The following is a 23740-nucleotide window of genomic DNA, read 5'->3' as shown; positions in this document are numbered from 1 at the left end:
TGTCTGTATGAAATCTGGAGTCTTTGAACACAGGTATACAGTTGCCTAAGCAGAAGGTCAGTTCAATTCATACTACTTAGGGAGGCAGAATTAAATTACCTAGACTGACATTTGGCTAAGACATGGAGTTTAATATCCCTCTGCTCATGGAAAATGCCAGGGGATATTTAATGGCCGCAAGGGATCCACTTTAGTGCTTGTTGGAGAGGCGGGATGGGTGACGGGCTGCTCCGTGCCACAGGGTCTCAGCTGCCTTTCTGAACCTCCAGATTCATTTTGAGACACGTCTGACAGCAGCCAGGGGCGATGGATAGCTAAAGACTCGCAGTTAAGCGTGAGCGTGCAGCGCCTCAAGGAGAAGCTGCTCCCTGGTGCTCTTCTTGCACTTCAAGCCCTTGCTTAGACACAGCAGCCAAAAACCAAGCAGGAAGAGCTGTGAGTAGCCTCCTGGCCAAGTCCCCTTCCCAGGAATGTCTGATGATGCTCCCTCAGCTCTGCAGGATAATATTACATCTGGTTTTATAGCCGCTTAACCAGTACTCAGCCTAATGCCCATCATCCATTATTATTATTACTATTACTGCTTTTATTACGTTACTGCCTGCAGGCCCTCAATGAGGACAGGGCTCTATTATGCTTGCTGATGTACAGCCAGACAGCCCCTGCCTCACCATGTGCAGGCTGAATGGAGGCAGACAAAGGCTGGGGAAGGAGGAGCACTCATCCCTGTCTGCAGGGTATAAAGGACTCCTTCAAGGTCACATAGAAATCGGGAAGCTGGACACAACTTGTCTCTCCTCACTCCTCAGCTGGCCCCAGTGGGACCAGTCCAGGTGTTTCCCGTGATGAGCACAGCAGAATGAGGTCTTTCCTAAGGGATATAGGTTTGTCCTATCTGGACTGGCTGCCAGAGGTATGGTCCCCTCTCCTGGCTGTTGTGTCTCTGCTTGGAAGTTCATGGCATGGAAGGAACAGTGTTGGCTTTGTGGTTTTGGATGAGTTGCCCCTGCAGTGCTCTCTAACCTGGGCAGGAATGCTATGGATGGACGGACACATGAGAAGGCACCAGGAACTCTTGATCTTCCTGTTAACGTGCAGTGGTGGTTGAAGGCTCATAGCAGCCAGGAACACACATTTGAAACCAGCAGCCTTCCTCTGTGCACCAGCAACCGTGTCCAACTCACAGGAGAGGGGCTAGGGGTCACATCCCTGCAAAATGGGCAGGTGACTCCCACCTCAGCATCAGGGCACTTTTTTTTTCTGACTTCCTTTAATGTTCACAGTTGTATTTCTCATTGCTGCCCAAGTACATTTGCCATGCCCAACTGAATTAAATCATACCTTCAGGCTGGCATACGAAAAACCAGGGCCAGCCCCCCTGCATTACCCCAGGGAATATCCATTGCATCCATCCCAATCCCAGCACTTTCCTTCCCACTTCCTCGCTGCAGAGCTGCAGTTCAGTCATCTGCATTCGTTCAGCCAAACAGATTTTTGTTTTGCAAACCCATCCTGCCGAGCCAACACTGGATTTATACTTTTCCGTATGCGTTTGGACTCCAAGTCCCTGTCGATGGAAGCTGATGTCCAGCCCCAGCCCTGGGATTCAAAGTGAGTGGAGGAATTGCAGAGCCATCTGGAGTAGCTCAGCACAGCACAGCCCCAGCAAAGCGTTCCTGCTGCAGAGGATAAAGCTGCAAACAGAAAATTGTGCCCCATCCTGCCACAGAGAGGAGTCTGTGGGAGTTGGGAGGTGGCACCAGGCAGCTGTGGCCAGGCTGACCAGCTGACCAGCTATTGCCAGAGCCTCTGGGAGCATCCTCTGAGTGTGAAGTGACTTTGGGAAGCAGAAAGCTGCCCAGCCCTCCTTGCACCCGCTGTGTCAGAGGGAAGGAGGTGAAAGCCAGGGTGGTGAAGATGATGGTGATAAAGGACGGCAGCAGCGTGTGTGCCAGGGGGCTGACCAAGAGGAGTCTGGGGACAGAGAGGCAGTGGCGGACAATGTCTCAGGGGAAACAAGGTAGTTGGGCTGTGGCTTCATTTCAGCACCCTCTGTGCCTCACCTGCAGACAAGAAAGTGTGTTCTCAAAGCATCACACGCTGGTTTCTCCTGAGAGAAGCAAGCGGTGGCAGTGCAGGGAGAGTTGCTGCAATGCCACCATCATTCTGGAGCAGGGGTGGCATCAAGCAGCTCACATGTGACTCCACTTGCAGCAGCCTGGCCACACATCAGCACCTGATCCCATCTGAGTGAGGGAAAGACGCTCTTCACACACAGGGCAGGGCTGCAGGCAGGCTCATGTGGTGAGGGAGCAGCTCACTCAGCACCACCTCCTTCCCCTCTCAGGATAAGCAAAGCCCCTGTGAGGGCATCACTTCCCACCCACAGCAGGTGAAGCCTGGAGTCAGCATGGAGAAGTCTCTGACTGCAGGGCAGGAGCTCTGCCAGGCAGAAGGGGCTCCCCACAGCCCCACCATCCTTCTTCGCCTCTAGGAGGGGAGTTTGACAGGCTTCTGCTCAAGGTGGTCAGAGCCTGGGGACCATTGTTCAATCCAGAAATTTTTAGATCAGGAGGGATCTGCTCGCCTAAGTGTGGACTTGGAAGAGGGTTATGTGCCTTCCCAGGACATGAAGACTAATGTGCACTGCTATTCTTGGAGTGCACAGAGAGCTCTCATCTACCCCTGGCACAGCTGTGTGCCTAGCTCTGTGTGTCCAGCTCCTTCCTGACCACGATTAAAGGATAAGCATGGGAATGCAAAATATTTTTTAGCTTTGCTATTGCAATTGGGAGTTTGAGCTGTCAGGATTTGATCAAACCCTTGGCAAGGAGCAAGGACTGCTCTGCAACAGGCAGCAACATTCATCACAGCCTGTCTGTGATGAGCTTCCGGCACTCTGGAAATAGCTGCAACATCAAAGCACGTTGCATAGCTCACAGCCAATTAATATTCACCTGAAATACATGCCAGGTAGCAAGAATATATCCCCATATCCCAAAAGCATAGCAGGGCAGTGAGAGAGAGAGCTGGGGTGGAAGGTGACCAGAGCAGTCCTTCCCCCTTAGTAAATACGATGTGGCAATGCTTTGAGTCCTCAAAACCCCAGCCCTAAACCCAAGGGCCACACTCTGCCACATTATTGTGAGGTAAGTGTGGGCCTGAATGTGTGTCAGACTCACAGAAATCAGCAGTTGCAAGGGAAGTGCACGATTTTGGCTTGGTGGACTCCCCATCCTGATCCAGTTAACCCTGTGTAGAGGGATGCTCTCTGCCCAGTTGCTTCCATGTGTCTCCAGTGCTGTCACCTCCTTAATGGTGGTATTTTGAGCCAGGACAGCCTTACCACTGACCTGGACAATAAAAGGTGATTTGCATCTAATTACTTTGGAGAAAGGATGCATGTTGGCTGCTCCTCTTGGAAAGCACATGGGGCAAAGCCCAGCCAGCTTTGCCAAGGTGTATGAAGGACGTAAGCCACAATCAAAGCTTTGCCAATCACCCTCTCTTCTTCTCTTCCAGTAAAGCCAGACCCTCCGGAGAGTGTCGTGGCCAAACCTGTGCCCAACAACCCTCGAAGACTGGAGGTGTCGTGGCAAAACCCCTCCTCGTGGCCTGACCCTGAGTCTTTCCCACTCAAGTTCTTCCTGCGGTATCGGCCTCTCATCCTGGACACGTGGCAGCACGTGAGTGATGCTGCACTGCCTGGGGTGCAAGGCACGGGGCAAGCTGGTACTGGGAATAAGCTGCATTATAAAATAGTGTTCAGGGACAAAAAAGATGTATATTTGCTGCCCAGGCAACCTGGACCCTGTTCCTCTTCCTCTCCTCTTTCTCGTCGCTTTTCTCTTCCTCTCCATCTTTTTTGTAGCTCACACTCTGCCTACAAATGGCTCTGCAGCCTCTCCACATTTTCATCCATGGCCCCTATCTACTTTCCATACATATGTTCTATATAAAACTTGCCAACGAGATGTAAAACGCATTTAAAGTATAAATGTCACCACATTTAAATGCGCCTCTGCCACATTTAGATTTTGAACTGGAGATAAAATACCGCTCACCATAACTCAGAGCACAGTCACCGAGCAATTGCTGCGATGTTATCGTATTTCTTACTTTTATTTCTTGTTTCTTTAAAAAAAAACAGCCAGTGAAATCCTTGGCAGTCTGGAGGACAGATTTCATTTGTTACTGCAGGAAGATAACAAACAGGCTTCTTTTTTTTTTTTTTTTTTTTAGCCTCTGTATGCTGCTTGTATGCTTAAGTTGTGCAGGGAAGCATTCTGTGGCTGGAGAGGAGATGCTTCTACTCTGGCATAGCTCACCCAGCATCCCTTCTGTGCCCAAGCTGCGCCAGTTGAAATCCAGTTTGGTGCTTTGCTTGATAAAGGATTTTGCTAAAAAGCCAGAAGTCAAATAAGAGGCAGCACTGGATCCCTGGGCATCTGCATCAAAGAGCCAAGCGGGATTTTCTTCCAGCCAGCACTTCCTGGGGAGAGAAACGTGTGGGAGAGTGGATGGGAGGCTTTGCTCAAGGCTGTGCAAGGTGTCTTGGTGACTTCTTGCATTTTCTTGGGTTTTTTGATGAGGCAGCACCACAGGTTGTGTTTCAGATTGCAGCATTTACTGATGGCTCTAAAAATCAGAGGGTTTTCCTGCTTGCCTCTTTGCCCTTTGCTTCCTTCCTAGTAGTGGGAGAGTGTCTGTGGAGCATCCAGAAGGGTTAGAAAGCATAGGTGGAGTTTGGGTATTCGTTTTCTGTAGGTTTGTGGGTTTTTTCATCTGGGGAAGAAATGCTCAAACTGTAGAACCTGTGAAAAAAGGGGAAGATTTAGTGGAAACTGCCAAACACAACATGTTTTTTTTCCCAAGTGGGGAAAAAAATTTGTGGAAAAAGCTGATGTTTTTACCCTGCCACAGCCTGATCCAGCCAAATACCCTGGTTTGCACCCAGAAATGGTGGGGTAGCTACTGAGCTGGCTCCTACCTCAACACCCCCAGAGTGGCTGGTCCCTCCATCACTGGGTGTGGGATAACATAAGTGCAGAGTCAGGCCATGCCAGTCCCCTCTGGCAGAGCCCTGAGGGGATGGTGTGGCCTCTCCATCAGTGCCCTCAGCCAGGCAGTGATGGTGGGAAATACATGGACGTGTGGGTGACACTGGTGGCAGGGCCACCCCAGTTGGAAAAGGCAATTCTTGGGCAGTAAAACTTTACTTCTTCTATATAAAAATACCCTGAGGTGCAGAGGGGTAGACGCTCTCCTGGTGGGTACAAGGATGGCTGGGAAGGTTTCATCTCCCAGCATTTCAGGAAGGCACAGCAGTCAGGGTTACTGCTTTTAATCAATATCCCCTTGCAAGAGACATGTTCCTCATCACTGACTGATGGAGAAGAGTGTTTGGGGAATAATTTGCTCAGCGAGCAAGTGCAAGCATGCAGTGAGTGAGGTGCCAGCCTTTTTTCTGACTCCCTGCCTTGCTAGCTGGGTAATGAAAAATCTGATTTGTGGATGATTTGAGGAAAACTGCCACTATTCATCAGATGAATTATTTGCGAAGCCTAATTCAATCATTTCCCGAACACCAGAGAAAGGCAGCGCTGCTGCAGCTGGAGCTACTCTGACCCCAGACCCCATTGGCACATTCAACCTGCCTAGCCCAGCTGAGCACCCTGCAAATGCAGGTGTTTGTACCTGAAATTAACCCCACCAATGACAGCATGCCCAAGCCTCCCTGCACTCTTTGTTTGACTTAACACTTGTTGTCATTTTGGAGGGTGTCCCTGTTCCCCCAAATGAAGACAGAGAAGAGAAGAACGTGGTTTGGTAGGTCCAAGTGTAGCTCATCTATCCCTCTTGTCCTGCAGTGGTTGGTGTTGGGTCTCAGCTCAGAGGGTCAAATGACCTGAGATAAGATGAGCCACGTGCCACACTTGCATGGAGTGTCTTAATTCTCATGGAGGTTCATGTCTTTTGCCACAAGCTTCCCCCATCTTGGCTTTTGCTGTCCCTGCTGGATGCTGGCACAGAAAAGCCCTTGCTTTTTATGGCCACACAACCTGCATGCTGACAATGGGGCAGCTTGGAGCTCGGTAGGGAGAGGACAAGTCCCTGCCAGCAGTCAGGAGGAGTTGGGTAACCTCACGTTCTGGCACATCCATGCCTGCCCACAGGCTGAGCCCCATCCCTGCCTCCTCATGGCAACCCACCTCTGCACCAGCCGTGGGTTTTAAGCATGTGCTTGGCAGCCCTGTGGGAAGCCCAGCATCCCTGCAGGAGAAAACCCACAAAGGAGCATCAGAGGCTGCCCAGAGACAGAATATCCATGCCGGCCCTGCCCACATGTGGTGTTTCTTGGCAGAAGCAGCCGCTCCTCTTTCACCTCTCCACCTCCCGTTATCTTTGCAGGGTCTGATTTATGCACAGCACCTCGGCAGGCAGGAGCACTAATAGGATCAGATGGATGTCGAGCTGTCGAATACCATAGGGCCTGATTCAATCAGCGTCTGCTTTCTTCCAGGCTCTTCCTTTCAGGATTTTAATAATGCCAGGGCTTGGCACCAGAAGATGAAGCCATCCGTGGCGGGAGCAGTGGATCTTATCAAGACTGCCACTGTGTGAGCTGGCCATAAATGCAGTTTCCCCTCTGCCAGAGAAAGTCCAGTGCTGCCTGGCCCGAACATCCCACACCATGAAGCAATCTCTGGGGCTGATGCAGAGGGAGAACAACCTCATCCCCTTCCCAGTGCTTTGCAAACTGGGTTTGAGAACCAGCATGCCATTTGCAATCCCTTTCCCCTCCTCAGCAGCCCCTTTCCACCCAGACCATATAGCAGCTCTCATGTTGCAGTTTGCTCTGGGAATTACGGTGATGAGCTCTGGGAATTATTGTCATGGAGGGATGATGATGAGTTTCCACATGGGCATGCAGAGAAGCATGTGCCAGATCGTGCCACCTCACAGCAGCTCCCTTCAACCTGGGCACAAGCATTTGGTAGCTGTTGGGGATGTAGCTCTGTCACATCATGTGACCAAAGACTCCCCTCCACCCCATCAGCACTGAGCTCTCTCTGAAACTCAAGCAACTTTAAAATCACACTCCTCCCTTTCTGGAAGAGGGGCTGGTGGTTTCTCTGCTGCCAAAAGAGAGATGGATATTTGTATCCTAAACAGGTTTTTTATTCTCTCGTTTTGGCAAAATCTCCCCTTCTGTCTCCTAAATATAAAACATTAAATGTTTAGGGTATCCTTTATTTTTCTCCTGCTTTTAAGTTTGTAATTCAAGCCAGATTAGCGTGGTTTCCTCTTCTGTTTTATAGCCCCATCCTGGCCCCAAGCGAGCTCTCCTAATGCTCTCAGATGTTCCTCTAATGGCTTACCTAGGCTGGAACTGGATACCCTTTCCTAATGGATTGCTAATAGCCTGTTTCTGGTTTTACAGGCTCCTTCAGTTAACTCGCAGCAGCGGCGGCTGCCGCGCTCGCACATGCGATCTCCCTGCGCGCACATCCGCACGCTCGCCCGGGCAGGTGGCCAGGCACCACCCCGAGCCCCTCCGGGGAGCCACGGGCACCTCTTGCACCCGGTTTGCTCCCCTCCCAGGGCATTTTCTGGAGCAGGATCCCCCCTTTTCGCAGTTTTTGGAGGGAGATCACGTGCGCTGAGCGCTTGCCAGCTCGATGCACATCCCAGGAATGTGGCAAGGCTCAAGAAGGTATTTCTTATGCAGCGTCAGAGCTGGTGGCCAGACCGAGGGAGGATTTCCTACTGTGGGTTGCCAGCACTTTGCAGATGCCGTCGTGAAGTCTAATTGAACCCATTGGCCCCGCTGACAACATGAAATGTTAACGAACCGTGAGGCGGGCTGCGCCTCAGATCTTGAGATTTGCAGTAAAAGGTCATGAGATATTTAAAGCTAATAATGTGGTTGGGTTCTCTCCTTCCTCTTCTGCGTTGGAAGCATTAGGGCCATGTTCGTGAGCATTTGCAAAGGCTGGAAGCATCCTTCTCTGGAAGTGCAAGCAGAAGTGCTCCCACCATCACAGGACTTTAGGAGTTGGGGCAAAAATAAAAACACAGCCCTATGCAGACATCTGTGCCTGCTCTGATCAGGGTATATGATTGGGTTTGGGGACAGGAATGTAAAGTTTGTGGGTATGGCGAAATACTTAGTGTTGGGTTAATTGGTGTAAGGATGTAATTGTCCTCTGGACTGTCCTCCCTCATCCATATGGGAAGTGGCTGCCAGGATGGGTTCAGGCTTGTCTCCTGGCAAAGCAACATTTTTTGGTCAGAGAGGTGAATCTTCTGGATGTTCCTGCCTTGGAGCAGCCTGAAATAGCCTGAAAGTGTGAGCTAATGCATATATCCTGTCTGTGATGGGCAAGGAGAGGGATGGAGCAAGCTGGGTAGGAAGGCAGTTAGTGCCACTGCCTGCCACAGCAGCGTCCCCACCGGCAGGGTGGCAATGTCACTTTGCAGTGGGAATGCCTCTTTATGCCCATTTGCATCCGCCTGTGCCTCTGCTGCTTTGCCTGCATTCCCCCTCTTTGCAAGGCAATCTTGGCAGGGAGGTCACCCTGAGCAAGCTGGGTTACAACTTCACGCCTGGTAGCTTTTATTGCAGCATTTCTCTCCCTTCCCCTCCTGGCTGCAAAGTCAGTGATTAAAAAAGAAGGGGGGGAAATCCAAAGAATTAATAGGTGGGAGCAAGATATTGAGGCTGTAATAGTGTCACTCACAGCTCAGTGTGGGGCAGGCAGGACTGGAGCAGAGAGCTTTTCAGAGGAGGGTGGGAAATGGCCAGAAATCACCTTTTCTGGGAAAGAGCAGGTTCAGGACCCTTGGCTGGCATTGCCTGGGTGCTCTCAGCCCTCTTGAAAACTGCTGGTGCCCTAAAAGCACTGAGCACCTGGCAGCTGAAAGGCACCACAGAGCAGCAGAGCACTCAGTGTGCATGTACTCACCTGCATGCTCACACAGCTGCAAGCAGGTGGGAAGGTGCTGGCAAGCCTAACTTTCCCTGTCATCATGCAGACCACGCCAGACAGGTGTCTGTGCTCTGCCATGCCCATGCACAAGCTGCTTTCACCCCCAGCCCACTGCATCAGCATGGTGAAGGCATCTGCAGCCAGCATATGCCAGTGCAGGCTGGGTTAGAGTTGTTGCTGAGTGCCCTCAGCATCCCTGATCCCATCTTCCCCATAGCCACAAGCAAAAGTGACCTCTGACAGCTGTTGCTTGGCAGAAGGGAGCCAGCACGTCTGGAGAAAGTTTCTTGTTAATTTGTTTTCCTGTAACAGCCCCCGCTTTCAAAGATTATTTTGAGCCAGAAGGAATCCATTCAGCTGCACCTGGTGTGGCACAGCCCAGGCTGCAGGATATCATACCACCAAACCAACAGCAGGGCTGGGCTCTGTGCAGCACCACAGCAGCCTTTTTAGGAGGGGGTGACAGCAGAGAGCACAGCTCAGACCCTGCTGGAGTGTCTCTTCCACTACCTGGCTGGCAGAGAATGAGGGAGTTGTTCATTTTTCCCAATCTTTCCAGAGTCCAGGTAGAAAGTTTTGTCTGGGGTTATACCAACTGATTCTTGCAGCTCTGCTGAAGGAGGAGGTATTTGGGGGTACCTTTGTTAGTAATCACTGTCAGATAAATTTGCTCTTCAGGCATGCCTTTCAAAGGGAAAAAGCAAAATGTTTCTTTTCCACATGGTGACATCTTTTCTCAAGCTGCACTGGCAGTTTGCAGTGACCCTCCTGAACTTCCCAGTGGCAGGGCAGTTTGCTTGGGGATTACTTCCACTTTTGGTTTATCCTGTTCCCCAGAACAAGTGGAAGCACTTGCAGGGGCTGAAGGCACCTGAGACAGCAGCTGTTTGTGTAGCTGGGTCTCTGCAAAGCTCATTGCAGCCCAGTGGCAGGATCTGGCCCTTGCTGTGAGGAAAAGTGGCTGTGAAATACAGCCCACTGGGGCATCCTCTCCGTATCCCAGTTCAATTTCCCCCATTATCCAGTATAACTCAAGTAGCATCCAGAAGAGGAAGTTGCAAGGATGCCAGATGTTTGGCAAAGCCAGGTTGGGCTCTTGGAAAAGGTTTCTTTCCACGTGTGCTGTGGGTAGCAAAGGCAGTTTGAGCACATCAGCTTCACCTTCCAATAGCCAGGGAGGGTGCTCCTTTTATTCTGGGGAAGGCAGACTCATCTAGGCTTGATACATCACCTGGGACAGGTGCATGGTCACTGCCCTGTCACACACAGAGATGGTGCATCCCTGCCTTGGGACAGAGTCCTTATCCCCATACTGCCACTGGGGCACCCCTTCCCACTCTAGGAGCTGCACTGGAAAGCAGGAGGTGTCAAGGAATGGAAAACAGAGCCACTGCCACCAAGGGAAGCCAGCAAACATGTTTTCGTGTGGGATGCAGAAAAGGAGGCAGCTGATCCCCCCTTCTCCCCCTGCACCTCCTTCCAACACACACCAGCCCCCAGCCCAGCTGTCTGGCAGAGAAGGATGGGGTTTTCTTCCCTGCTCCCCTGCCCCATCCCCTTCCAAAGGCCATCTGGGCTTCAGACCTGCCTGTGCATCACCCTGTTCACAAGTAATTGCTACCTGGTCACCCTGGACCAGGAGCAGAGCCTGGGTAGGAACAAAGCACAGTGACATTTTTTACTACCAGGGCACCCTGGCAGGGTGGGCTGGGGGCCATGAGAGCTGGATGAGGGGAGCTCAGAAGGGATAATGTCTTCCTTAACTCCTGCTGTGCCAAGCACTGCAAGGCAGGGATCCCAGTCTGCAGGCAGGGACTGGCAGGAGGGCATGCATGGGTGTTGGGGGGTGTGTGGCTACTGTGGATGCCCCCAGGCCTCCAGCACACGTGCAGGGGGACCAGCATGGACAGGGGAAAAGCCAAGGGGTGGGCAGTGCTCTCCTCAGCCTGCCCTAAGTGTCTGTCTCCATCCCATCGATGTGGCACTGCCCCATGTGCTCATCCTGGTGCTTGGGACTGTGGGTGGGCACTCAGCAGCTCCATAATCTTTCCAAGCAGGAATGTGGGGGTGACCATGGCAGGGAATGAGATCCCAGCCTGTGCTGTCCTCAGCAAGCTGTCATCTGAATTACTGGGTTCAAGGGCTTTTTTTTCTCATTTCTCTCCCCACTCTTTCTCTCTTTTCTTTTTCTTTCTTTTTTTCCTTTTTTTTTTTTTTTTTTTTTTTTTTGCAATGCTAATAGCTCTGCATTGCACTGGCTACTGATCCCTCATTAATCTGGGCAGCACTTCACAGTCAGTCAGAGTGACTTTTGGCAGGTGCACAAAGGCAGGCAGCAACACACAAACCCCCCACCCTGGCCAAAAAAATTACCATGCACAGCCTTCCTCCAGCTTTTGTCTCTGTGTGGCGAGGACGTGGATTAAGGAATTTCTCCCTCTGCCTTTGATGCTGTGTGTCCACCCGTCCCCCCACAGCCTCCTCAGTGTGTCTTCCCCCAGTTCTGTCTCTCCCTGTCTGTGTCCATTTGGACCCAATCTCTGTGTGTTTTCCCATTTGTTGTGGCACTTCTGTGTTGGGTCACAGGCACCCACCCAGTGGCTTTCTCCCAACCATGAGAAATGCTGGATGTGTCCCTGGCTGCTCAGCTCAGAAGTTCTGCATCCAGAGGTTATATGTATGGGGAGTTAGGGATGACTTCTATGCTTTCTCTTTTTAACTGCTGTGTAAAGCAGAGCTTAGGCCAACATCCTCCCAAGTCCTAAGAGGAGGGTTCTCCTATCCTGGAGGGACACTCCCCTTGCCCAGGCAAGGCACAGATTTAACTCCATTGTGCCTGTGACACCCCACCTACAAACACTCAGCTGCTAGTTGATTGTGAGTGGGAAAAAGCAGGAAATGCTCCCAAGGGAAAGCTGGGAGGGAACTTGGGATGGAGAAAATGCTCCTGAGGGAAAAGCAGCCTGGCCAGGTCGCCAGGACCTTAGTAGGGCTGGCCTGCCTGCAGCCTGCTTGGTGCTGGTCCCAGGGAGGAGCCAGGGGGTTCAGAACATGCTGCAAGTCTTGGACAGTCATACACCAGCTGGATAAGCCCAGCATCTTTCAGAGCCCTGTCCTCATTCTCCAATTCCATATCCCAGCCAGCACAGAGCAAGTCAAGTCAGCAAGGAGTTGGCAGCTCACCCCGTGAGGTTTCACTTCATTTAATTATCATTAGAAATTAATTTAACTTGATTCCCTTGGCATTGCCATCCACACTGGTGGATGCCACCAAAGAGCTCCCAAGATCTGGGTGGCAGAGAGAGCCTCACTGTGCCACTACACTGCAGGGAGAGGCCCTGCCTAGCAGACCAGTGGTGCTTGGGCTCCCAGTGGCTGTGGGGCAGACCAGTCAGGCCTGCATCCAGATGTGCTCCAGATGTGGGGCTCAGGTCGGGTGGCAGGAGCAGCTGGGAGCGCAGATCCCAAGGGCTCTGATGTTCTGGGCAGAAGGCTGGATGCAGCCCTGGAAGTGGGAATAGGGAAGGAAAGGCTTTCACTTGGAGCAAGAAAGCAAAAATGCCTGTCCTGTTGTTAGGAATCCCCCAGAGTGGCAGTAAAAGCCTGGAGGGAGCTGCAGCTTTCATGCCAAAGGGATTCCATCTGTGCTGGGCTGTTGCATGTGCTGCAAGGAAGGGACTGGAGAAGGGCTTGTTCTTTCTCAGAGTGGGTTCCTGCTTTTAAGATACTCCTGCAAGCCGTGGGGTGATGGCACTGACCATCTGGTGTGTACACCATCCCTTGTGTGTACAGCCACACTGCCAGAGCAGCCTCATCGCGCAGGTGCATTGGCCCAGGTACCTCCTGGGCATCCCAATGGTGCAGCCTTCCCTTCCTCCCTTCCTCACCAGGCAAAAGTTTGGATCTTCCTCCTCCCATGGAGCTGCTGGTGCTCCCCAGGACATTCTGTGCCTGACCTTCTCCTGGGTGGCTGGAGAGACGTGGAGGATCCCACATGTGTGGCACCATGAAGCTGCCCCCACCCACGATGTGATGCCTGCTCTGCTCGAGCCCCTGGCTGGGCACTGGTGCTCACAGATGGGTTGTGTCAATCCCACACCATCCCTCATCCTGCAGCATCTTTATTAGACATGTGTCTGGGCAGGGTGCAGGGCAGACAAGGGGTGCCCTGTGTGCCCCCTATGCCATGCACAGCAGCACAGGGGGCTACTCAAGTGGGCAGCATGTTGGCCCTCAGTCTCAGAGATGGGGTGGAGGGCAGGATCCCACTTAGCCGCTTCCAAATTCTCCTGCCCTGGTCACTTGGACGCTGGAGCCCTCCCCCTCTGTCAGCCACATGTGTTTGCTCAGCGGGGTCAGTGCTCATTGGGGTGCATTTCTGGAGCACCTGCACCCCTCTGTCCTGGAGCCAAGCTCCAAATGGATCACAGATCCCTTGGAGGGTTAAATGGGGTTAAGCCATTGCACTTTGCAGCACAAAGGGTCTCCTACGGCTCGGACAGCAGTGACAATGGGATAGAGGGAATGGTTTCTAGGAAGGCTGTCTGGGCACAACTTGATCCTTGTCCAAGGCCCAGCTGGAGGGATGCAAGCCGAAACAACGGGATGCCAGCAGGCACGGGAGCAGGCTGGCCCGAGGTGTTGCTTGCTCAGAGGTGGGGAAGCCTCCTCCCAGCACTGGCAGCGGTGCCCTGAGAGCGTGGTGCTCACCCCACCCGCTGCCTGCAACATCCAGCTCCCAGCCGCCCTAACGCGCCCGAGGCAGCCCGCACGCACATCTGCTAGTTTGTGGTGACCTCTAGAGGAAGCTGCTCCACTCTGAGTGTGGGAGTGGAACCTGATCTCCAGATCTTCCGTGTAGCTGCATCTGGAGCATCTCCCTCCCCTCCCATCCCTGTTCCGGGCTGGTGCCTCTGCCCACAACGCCTCAGCATTTCCAAAAGTGCTGCAAAAGTCTTGTTATCCTCTTTTAATCGAGCTAAATATACTGATTGCCTCACGCCTCCTGGGGACCCCTCTGACCAGCCTCCTCTCCCCACGGCTGTCCTCAGGTCGAGCTGTCGGATGGGACATCTCACACCATCACGGACGCTTACGCTGGCAAGGAATACATCATCCAGGTGGCAGCCAAAGACAACGACATCGGGACGTGGAGTGACTGGAGTGTGGCTGTTCACGCCACTCCCTGGACAGAGGAGCCCAAGCATCTCACCACGGAGGCCCAGATCACAGGTGAGAGCCTCCTCCTCGTACAAACAGGCTTCGTTCAGGGGGAGCCAAGGACTCCAGGCTGAGGGATCTCCTCTCTGGCTCCGTGCAAGTTTTGTCCACAGCCAAGGACAGCCCCCAAACACCCATGGAGCTGCAGCCTTCTCCCTGCACTTTGCCCCCACCTGGGGCCCTGTCAGAAGGTGCAACCATGGCCTGAAAAATGCTGACTCAGCTCACCCGGGTCCAGCATCCTTCTCACCAGGATACTTGGGGCAGGACAATGAGGCTGGCCATTGTATTATTGTTGTTGTGGTTGTGGTTTTTGTTCCCTGGAGTGCTGTCTCCCTCCAGCTCTTCCTCCCCTCTCCAGTCCTACCCCCTCCACACCTGTGACCCCGTACAATGGCTCAAAGGGAAGCCAATTCAAAATAAAAGCCACCAAGTTAACAAGTCTCTGTTTCTAGGAAAGAACTGGGACTGTGTCCAAATGGGTGTTATCAGCCCTCCATTTCCCAGAAAGAATGGAGCAGACACTGCACTGGTTTCCTTGACTCCTATGCAGCAAAACCCCTCTTTTCAAAACAGCACCTGGCAGAGCACCTGGATATCCAGGCAGCAGCAGGGCTTTGCAGCCCCTCCTCCACCCTTCCCCACAAGGAGTGCAGGAAACACCTTGCAGCAGCACTGCTGTCAGTGTTTTGGTTCTGCTTCTATTCCCACCTGCACTGTGCTAAATGAAAATGCCCTTCCAAAGTCACCTGCCCGCTCCATGTGCAGGCACACCTGTGTCCCTCACACCTGTGTCCCTCACACATACATCTCTGTACGTGCAGCCAGCCAGGGCTGATGTGGGACGCCCCAGCTCCAACGCTGAGCCCCACTGTGATGCCTCAATGGAGTCTGAAAGATGCTGAGGCAGACTCTGTGGTCCCCAGCACTCAACCCAGATCGTCTGGTCAGGGACATGCTAGGGCCATCTGGACGTGGCCAAAGCTGACCCAAGCACTCCCTGCAGCCCTCTGCAGGCATAGACAATCCTCCTGGTTCAGTACAAAGCAGGACAAACCCTGTGAGACAGCCTGGCAGATGCAGCCTCCTGTGTCTGGCATGTTCTGTGGGCAAGAAATGCTCTCAGCTGAGCAGTAGTGGCCCATTGTGACTTCTTAGCTAAAATTCCCACAGAGCTGCTGCATAGAGTGGCTCAGCTGGTCAGGAAGGGGATGAGAAGGATGCCCAGCTTTGCCTGATGGCAGAAACATCTCCAAGCAGTAGATTCAGCCAGGAAAGTCTCATGGATCATATCATGCCTTGGATCATCCCAGCCCTCCACCTCAGCCCTGGTGTGGTACAGCACTGAAAAGGGCAGTTTGGGACCAGGTTCTATCCACACCAGCAGGAGAGCAGGGCTGCTCCTATGGGTTGAATCCCAGGGCATCCCAGCTCCCCTCACCATCCACCCTCCTTCCTTGCAGAGACAACGAGTGCTAGCACCTCCTCTTTCATGGCACCACCCACCACCAAGATCTGTGACAAGGGGGCCATGGTGGGCAGCGGGGCCGTGGCAGTGTGTTGGACAGCTGGACTGGTCGTGGCTGCCTATAGTGTCCTCTTTATTTAGTGAGTATCTCCCAAACCAGAGGCATAAGAGGCAGGAGGTGGGTGCTGGGATGGGGCAGGGTTATGGGGACCCTGAGGGCTCTGATGTGGTTGGGAAGTGGATGGATGCTCCAGACAGACTGTGGGTGAAGAGCATTGAGAACAAGTCATTTGGGTTTTTCTTGCAGTTTTGTAAATGCACTAAGCCTGACTGCTTTTCCAGATGGATATCCAGGCTGGAGATCTCAAAAATGGCTTTTCAAACAAAGCTGGCAAAGTGGTCAGTCTTTGATATCTTGCTCTCAGCAGCCCTTTCCCATCCTCTCTGCTGACATTTTTAAGAGGCAAAGAAACCACGTGGAAATCTAAGGCCTTTGCTTAGTGATGAAAGAAAAATTGTCCAAGACAAAGAAAATTCAGATTGCATCTCAAAAATGTCCTTAATTTGGCTTAGAATAGAGCTGGCAGCCTGGGGAGCCACAAAATGCCCCTCTCCTCTACAGACCAGGGCTGCCGTGTCTCATGGGTATCACACCCAAATGCCCTTTCACTGTCCTCATACCGCCCGAGGACAGGGATGGATTCTGGAAGCAGCCACATTTTGGGAGATAAAGGAAATGCCACCCATGCTTTGGTGCCCAAAGTGAAGCCCCTTGTGGGCAGGGGGTTCTTTGCTCCCCTCTGGCAGTGTCATCTCAGGTGTGACACTAGTGGTGGCACCAGGAGAGGTGGCGGCATGCAGCCAGGGGAGGAGCAGGTGGAAATGGTGTGTTTGGCTACGTGGGTGAATTTCCGCGGGGGAAACAGGCCAAATTCTGCTCGGTGTGCTGGGCACAGCCGAGTTCGGAGCCAGCCCGTGACCCTTCTGCTCCCTGCCCGCAGATCTCCATCCTCCATCCACCGCAGCCCAGCGCAGCCGCCTCCCCACCGCCCGCCCCCGCCCCGCCGCCCCGCTCCCGGGTTGAGTCTCTTAGCTCTTCGATTTTGCACACATTGAGGACGTACCACGCTTCTCGCCGCCGCTTCGGAGGAGGACAGAGCCGCTGCCGTCCCCTGGGGAGCCGCAAGATCCTCTGGCAGCCCGGAGCGAGGAGCCGCATCTCCGTGCCCCTTTCGCCGCCGAGAGAAGCGAGCCCGGGCCCCTTTCCGCAGCGGAGGGTCCCACTCATACAGCTAAACCCCCCCACGCCAAAGACGTGCCCGCCGCCCGAGCGGCTGCACCGAGAAAAGGGGATATGAAAACGGGGGGGGTGCTGAGGGGAACGATGCTCCGAGCTGTGTGCCCCCTTCGGCAAAAGGGGGTCCCCCAAGGACTGGACTCGCTCCCCTGAGCTCTCGGCCGTGTGGCGAAGCTGGAGGGGTGCTGTGAGCCTGGAAGATCGGGGCGGGGGGTCTTGGTCTCCTCCGAGAGGGTGGTGGAAGGGGGGAACTGGTGGCTTCACAAGTGCGGTGGGGAGCGGGGAGCTGGCAGGGTTTTAATGGGAAAAAAAGAAAAAAAAAAGAAAAAAAAAAAAAAAAAAAAGTAAGTGTGACACCGATAAAACGCTCCTGCCCCTTGCTGAGCACCTGGGAGAGCTGTCCCTCCACCTCCCCCTCCTCAGCACCCTGCAGGAGCCTTCACCACCGCCAACCCCACCCCAACATCACCCCCAAACTTTTAACCGTGTTGGATACAGGGAATCACCCCACTGATGTCTTTGTCTCATCCTCCAACAAAAGCAGAATAGCTCTGCTGTTGCCTTTAGAGCTGGAGCCCTGCAGACCTGTGCCCGCTGTGCCCCGCTGTCCCCGGCTGTCCCCAGCTGTCCCCGTGCCTGCTCTGCTCTCCTCCCCATCCTGCCCGAAGTCCTGTTTTGTAAAGACACCTCCTCTTGGCCCTGCCTGGACCCAAGCGCAGTATTTAATACCGTACGTCCTTGTATTCCCACTGTTGACATGCTGTATTTGAATTTTTTATAGATGTATATATATAAAAAAAAAAATCAAAAAAAAAGTAATAGAGGGGATAAAACTAAGCTCACAGAGACAACGCACACACGCACACACACACACACATGCACCAGGAGAGACTGTCTTCATTAAATGTTCATTTCATGATGACTGGCGGCTCTGGGTGTTATTTCCCTTCCATCTGGAGAGGGTGGTTTTGGCTGCCTGCTTCCGTGCATGCTGGCTGAGTTGGAGAAGACATGGGAACAGCATTGAGGGGACACACACACACTCCCTGGAGCCTGCTCTGGGTTTGAAACCATAGTACCATCTTCCCAGTGGGGTGGGAGACCCAAAAGCTGGCCTTTGGGACATCCTGAGAAGGTGCAAGGGGCATGCCCAGCCCGGAGACTCCTGGTGAGGGAAAGGAGATGGGTGTCACCACCCCATATGACACCTGTGCTGTGACAGGGAAGTGCCACATCTCCCCGTTCACAGGCTCTGGAGGGTCCCTTGTGTCCCCAAGCTCTGGCTGCGCCCTGGCATCTCTAAGGCAGGCAGGAGGGTGGAGAGGGACCTGCCTGTGCCCCACTGCAGCCTGGAGGCTGGAGGTGGCATGCAGTCACAACTAATGCACTTCCCATGTCTGATTAATAATTTCACGTTAGGAAAATGCCACTGGCCCAGATGCTCTGAATTAAACTTCTGTCGGGGCAGGACTCACAGGGCTCCAGTGTGGGGGCAATGGATGCAGCACATTGTTGGAGTCTGTCCTTTCCCCATGTGCCTTGCTTGTGAGTACCACCTCGAGCAGGGATGCCATCAAGCAATGCCCAAGAGGAAAAGCTGTATTTTTTAGAAAATTACCTCTCTGATGCCTCAGCTAAGTCTCTACAGCAGGGACACGTGTGTGTGGCTGGCTGGCTGGCTGAATGGATGGATGCACACATGCATGGGGTGGTTGGATGGGTGAGTGGATGGAAGGAAGGAAGGATGAAGGTGAAGGAGCCACAGCCTTGGCTCTGCAAAGCTGAAGGCAGCACCAAACTGGTCACTTTCTCCCACCAGGCACTTGCTGTGATTTGAACAATGTTGGGGCTTTATTTAGGGAAGAGCTCAGTCAGATGCAGACCTGTCTCTGGCTCGGCCGTGCCGGCGGCAGTGCTGACTTGGTTCACTGGGTAATGTTCCATTACCAGACAACATGCCTCCGCCATTTATTAATGTTTCATTAGTGTTCAAAACATCTGGTAATTAATTATGCACTAATTATGGATTCACAGTGCTAAAAGCTGGGGTAATCTACCGTAGCAGATGGCTCTTTGGGGCAGGGGGAAGGGACAGCTCTTAGCAGAGATGAAAATGTCAGGCCCAGCCCTTGCCAGGGGGAATCATCCCAGACAGATTGCCTTCATCTCCTCTCAGGATTTCCATAGCTGGTCCAGAGGCATGCTATCTCAGGTTATTAAGCAGAAGAAACCTGTCCCTCTCAAGCTGTTTGGGGGACCAAGGGAGTGGTGCTTCCACTGCTCAGGTTCAGCTGTGTGAGAAGCCATCTGAGAGCAGTGGCTTTCACACAGAGCCCCAGGCATCACCCAGCACCTGGAGTTGGTACTCAGCTTTCCACCGACTCCAGGATGCTGTTTGTCAGCCCCTCTGTGGTGCCTGGCCACGTTAAGCAGCAGTCTATAAAGCAAGGGGTGTCGTAAAAGCCCACTCATTAAGTGCCCCAGGAATATTATGTACAGATGTGCAGAGATGTTTCAAACTGGGGAAGGTCCCAGGGGAGCATCCCTGCCAAGCAGAAAATCCATCCACTTAGCAGTATAAATCCATACAGGAAGAAAGAGGGAATTATGGTGCTCAGAGAGACCTGTGCATCACATAACCTGAAATCCAATACATCACCCGGGTGCAGTGGGTCCCTGCATCTTCCCAGCACATATGTGGCAGTAAATCCCACCTTAGGTGTTGTTTTGGGCTGTTGCTGATGTGAGAGCAGCCTTGCAAGGAGCTCCCCAAGCTCTGCAAGAGGGATCAGAAGTGTGGCTGGAAAGCAGGAGCTATTTCCTGGACTTGAAGCCTCGGAGGAAGCAGAAACCCCTCATGCTTGAGCAAGGGGCTGATCCGTGGAATGGGACTGAATGACTGCACCTCCAGCATCCTCTCCTTAGGCAGGTGCTAGCAGAGACCTCATTCTCCCTGACTCAATAGTCAGAAAATCTGCCTGCTCCCACACCAGCCTCTCTCCCAGGGGATAACACCCGCTTATTTATCACAAATTAGGCTGACAGGTATGCACTGTATACCTGTGATGGGGTGACATGTTTTGGTGGATGGAGGAGGAGCAGTGGGTACCGTGTTGTGTGTTTCAGCTCTGGCAGAGCCCCAGGCTGGCACGGCCACAGGTGAGAATGGGGAATGAAAGCAGGCTCAGCTGTTGAGAAAGCACACCATAGCTGCACTGCCAGACCCGAGCTGAGAGCTTGCTGGGCTGGGTGGAAATGCCAGGTGGGATCTTTCCAGCCTGTTGGCAGAGGAGAGCTGCTGCTTATTTGCACAGGGCAAATAAGACCTGGTCCTCCAGAGGCAGATACCCTCTTCCATCACAACAAATGGGAGAAATGTCAGGTGGAGGGGAAAGCAGCAGGAGCTGGTGGAAAGGAGGTGCCTGGGATGAAAGCATGAAGAGCAGCATCTGTGAGGGATGGGATTTTTAACAGAGTCAGCTTGACCCAGATCAGACTCTCCAAGTCCTCAACCTGCAGTAGTGTCCAGCCCAGCAAATATAAGAGCCCAGCCCAAAGCATGAGGTATTGATTCAGAAAAAGCTTAAGTCTCCTGTACACTGCATGCCTTTGGCAAATTACAGCCTTCCTCCCAGGGCTTTCTTCCTGAGTGGCAGAAGGGGTAACAACAAGGTCCCACCACGAGGAAAGTCTCTTCTCTGACATCTTTGGTGCAGGAATGAGCCCAGGAGCTTTGCGTTAATCAGCCACCACCACACAGAGAAGCAGATGGAGCTGCAGGTGCAGACCCTGGAGGTGAAAACAGCCTTGGGCACCCTCACAATGCTGTAGGGCAGAGGTCTGTAGCAACAAGAGGTGACAGATGGTCAGAGCAGCCCACAAATGACAGTCTTGGACTATCTTATTCGTGGCTGGCTCCAGAAAATACAGCCTCCAAGAAGTGATGCTCTTCTTCCTTGTGTCCATCCTGACTGGCTCAGTGTCTGTCCTGGCATTGTGTCCCTAGTCCCCAGACACTTCTGCCAGTAGACTCGTGTCCTCCCTCTCCACTAGACCAGCCCTGAAACCTCCTCACTGCTCAGATAGGCAGCTCCCACCACTGTTTTCCCATCTCCCATCACTGTCCAGTGCTACAACCTCTCTGCTCACCTCCAGCCTGCCCCTGCCCCCTCCTTGATATGGCCAGGGTGATCCACATGGATTATGCGCTCACAGCATCCCAAACCTCTCTACACACAGACACAGCAGCCAAGCACAGCCCACCCGGCTCAGCTGCAGCGTGGAGACCAGACCACACCAGGGTCCTCTAATAAGCAATTGACTCTTTTTTTCCTCCCTTTCAAGAAAAAGCCAAGCATTAATTTGGCTTCTGCCACTCTGTTTATCTAATAGCATTGCTGATTGATTGTCTTATTTATAACCCAGATCCGGTGTCTGGGCTGCTCGCAGAGACGGAGTGATTGATGGAAAGAAGACAGCCAGAAAGGGACTTAATGGAGCCATGTGGCTGAGCAGCGAGTAGTGGCTTAGGCATGAAATGAAAAGTGTCTCCCACAAGTCTGGGCTCCTCTCCTCCTTTCCTGCATGGTTCCCAGGGAAGCTGCTAAGTGCTGGGAGAGAGCAGCATGCTCCCTAGCCCTGCCAAAAGCAATCAGGGACCATACTCAGGTCTCCTCCAGCAGCCTGGCCAAGGGGACACAGCCAACTGGGACTTGGACTGCTTCCTGAGAAGGCGTCATACAGTCTCTGGGAAGGTTTCCCCCTTCCAGGATGGAAGGGATGGTTGAAAGGTGTGAGACAGCCTGAACCCTGCCCAGCCACCAGCCTGCTGTCAGGATGCCTTTTCCTGCCAGCTGGAAATCAGGCCCCTGCACAAACACATGGTGCACAGAGAGCCTTCCCCAAAGCGCCCTCCTGCAGGCTGGCAGCATCTTCCAGAGGTCTCAGTTCTGTCCAAAGCTGGACTGAGATAATTCTACATCCCTAGGGGGTTTCTCTGTTTCTCACACCCAGTGGTCACAAACCCCAGAAGAGTCACCAGCTCACATGTGAATTACCCCAGAGAGAAAATTGCTGCCACAAAGCACCAACGAAATGGGGAAAGAGATGCAGTCCCAAGAGGTGACATGCCATCATTCAGGGTCATGCTGTGGATGTGTGACAGCCTGGATATGTCCCAAACCTCCAGCCTGCAAATCCACCCCAGAGCAGCCTGTCCCCAGCTGCAGGATCAAGTCGTGGTCAGGATATGGCTGACAACTCCAAGTCCCCAGGAAGGCATTTGGCTTTGATCTGAGCCAGAACTAAACCCTCATCTTGTCCACAAAGATCAGTTTGGGAAGAAAAAAACAACATACTGGTTCAGTCAAAATATTTCATCGCTGTTTAATGGGTCTTTATTTCATGTCTGATTGTAACAGATAATCTAATACGAGCCTCAAGCAAAGCCAAACACAGTTGTTTCATTATGAAGGACCCCATCAGCCAGCTTTGACGTGGCCAAACCCCACTCCTTTCCTTTTTTTGTTTTTCTTTCTTTATTTTTTTTCCCACATCTGAAACTTGAGGAAAACCAAAGCAACTTCATGAACACTGCTGTTTCAGTGGCCTGAAAGAAACCATCCAGGAGACAGGTCTCCAGTATTGGACATACTGTTGCTCCCAACACCAGTGCTTGGCAAACACTATCCAATGCCTTATGATAGTTTTATTGCTTCCAGGAGAAACCCCTCCTTGGAAAATCCCCCTGGACCAGCAGATATGGGCAGGTGATGGACAGTTCCTTTGGCAGGGGTGTCCCCAGTCATGGTGGTCCCTCTGTGGGTGATGCCACTATCACCTCACCATGTGTCCAGGGCTGTGAGGAAAAGGGACCAGGACAGGCGATCCTTGCAGAATGCTGGATGATGGAGGGGCCCCTGAGCAGTGGGAGCGGAAATGGCCTTTGATGTGGAAGCTCTCCCTTCGCAAACACAATGAGTTGCAGAGAAGTTTTATAAACATGGCTATTGTTGCTCCATCCCTTTGGTGGGAACAGATGGTCCGAGTGCTCTGTTCGGCCCCCCTTCCCTCCCCTCGCTCCCTATCCCCATTAATAAAGCCCCAGCAAGTCCAGCACCGCTAAGGTTTTCCCAAGGGGGATCAATAAATAAATGTAATAACAACAAAGGGGCCCATGCAGACGAGATTGGGTTACAAAGAGGCCTCAGCTCCCCTCCTCCTTTCCGGGTGAGAGTCACTGCATGCAGGCACTCTGGCCAGTTCGAGGAGAGGTTCCTCCATCCCCACTGTCTCTGGGAAGCAGGGACAGGAACTTCCCACTGAAAGAGCCAGGCACCACCCTGCAGTCATGGACAGCAGTGTGTGACCTTGCAGCCTTGGCCATGGGACACTGATGGCATATGGCTGTCAGATCCCTACCTTTGGAAGTCACCTGAGCTGTGGGAACAGGTTCACACACTGACCCTGGGTTGTGGCAGGCAAACACCTTCTTCTAAGATTTCCTGGCCAAGAGGTTGCTCCAGGTCCTTTCCCAGCAGGATCCCATCCAAGATAGTGCACTTGGGGCAGGCATCATGGCTTCACCTGGGCTCAGTTTTGGCTTTGCTCTTGCCTGACGAAAGACCAGGCAATTTTCTGGCCAGCTGGAAAGCATTGGTGACTCTGACCTTCTCCTCAATAGTATGGTGAGGTTTAATGCAGGTTAGCTGGGATTAAAGCAGGGCAGAGCAGTTTGCAGACAGGCTTCTCCTGTGGAAACCA

At 52.8% G+C, this 23740-nt stretch overlaps 1 protein-coding gene across 5 annotated transcripts in view; it reads left to right on the top strand.

The window, feature by feature from the left end:
* CNTFR (ciliary neurotrophic factor receptor) overlaps nt 1-17900 on the top strand; it is a 198704-nt gene extending 180804 nt beyond the window's left edge. For all 5 annotated transcript variants that reach the window (XM_056514340.1, XM_056514344.1, XM_056514343.1 and 2 more), the window contains 4 exons: nt 3523-3686; nt 14045-14225; nt 15677-15821; nt 16683-17900. In XM_056514340.1, the coding sequence (XP_056370315.1) occupies nt 3523-3686; nt 14045-14225; nt 15677-15821; nt 16683 (491 nt within the window). In that variant the 3' untranslated portion in view covers nt 16684-17900. The remainder of the gene's footprint in view (nt 1-3522; nt 3687-14044; nt 14226-15676; nt 15822-16682) is intronic.
* The last annotated feature ends 5840 nt before the right edge of the window (nt 17901-23740 follow it).

The sequence above is a fragment of the Oenanthe melanoleuca genome, chromosome Z, assembly GCF_029582105.1.
Source record: "Oenanthe melanoleuca isolate GR-GAL-2019-014 chromosome Z, OMel1.0, whole genome shotgun sequence".
Lineage (NCBI taxonomy): Eukaryota > Metazoa > Chordata > Aves > Passeriformes > Muscicapidae > Oenanthe > Oenanthe melanoleuca.
The sequence above is the reverse complement of the archived record's forward strand: the minus strand, read 5'-3'. Positions and strand labels throughout refer to the sequence as shown.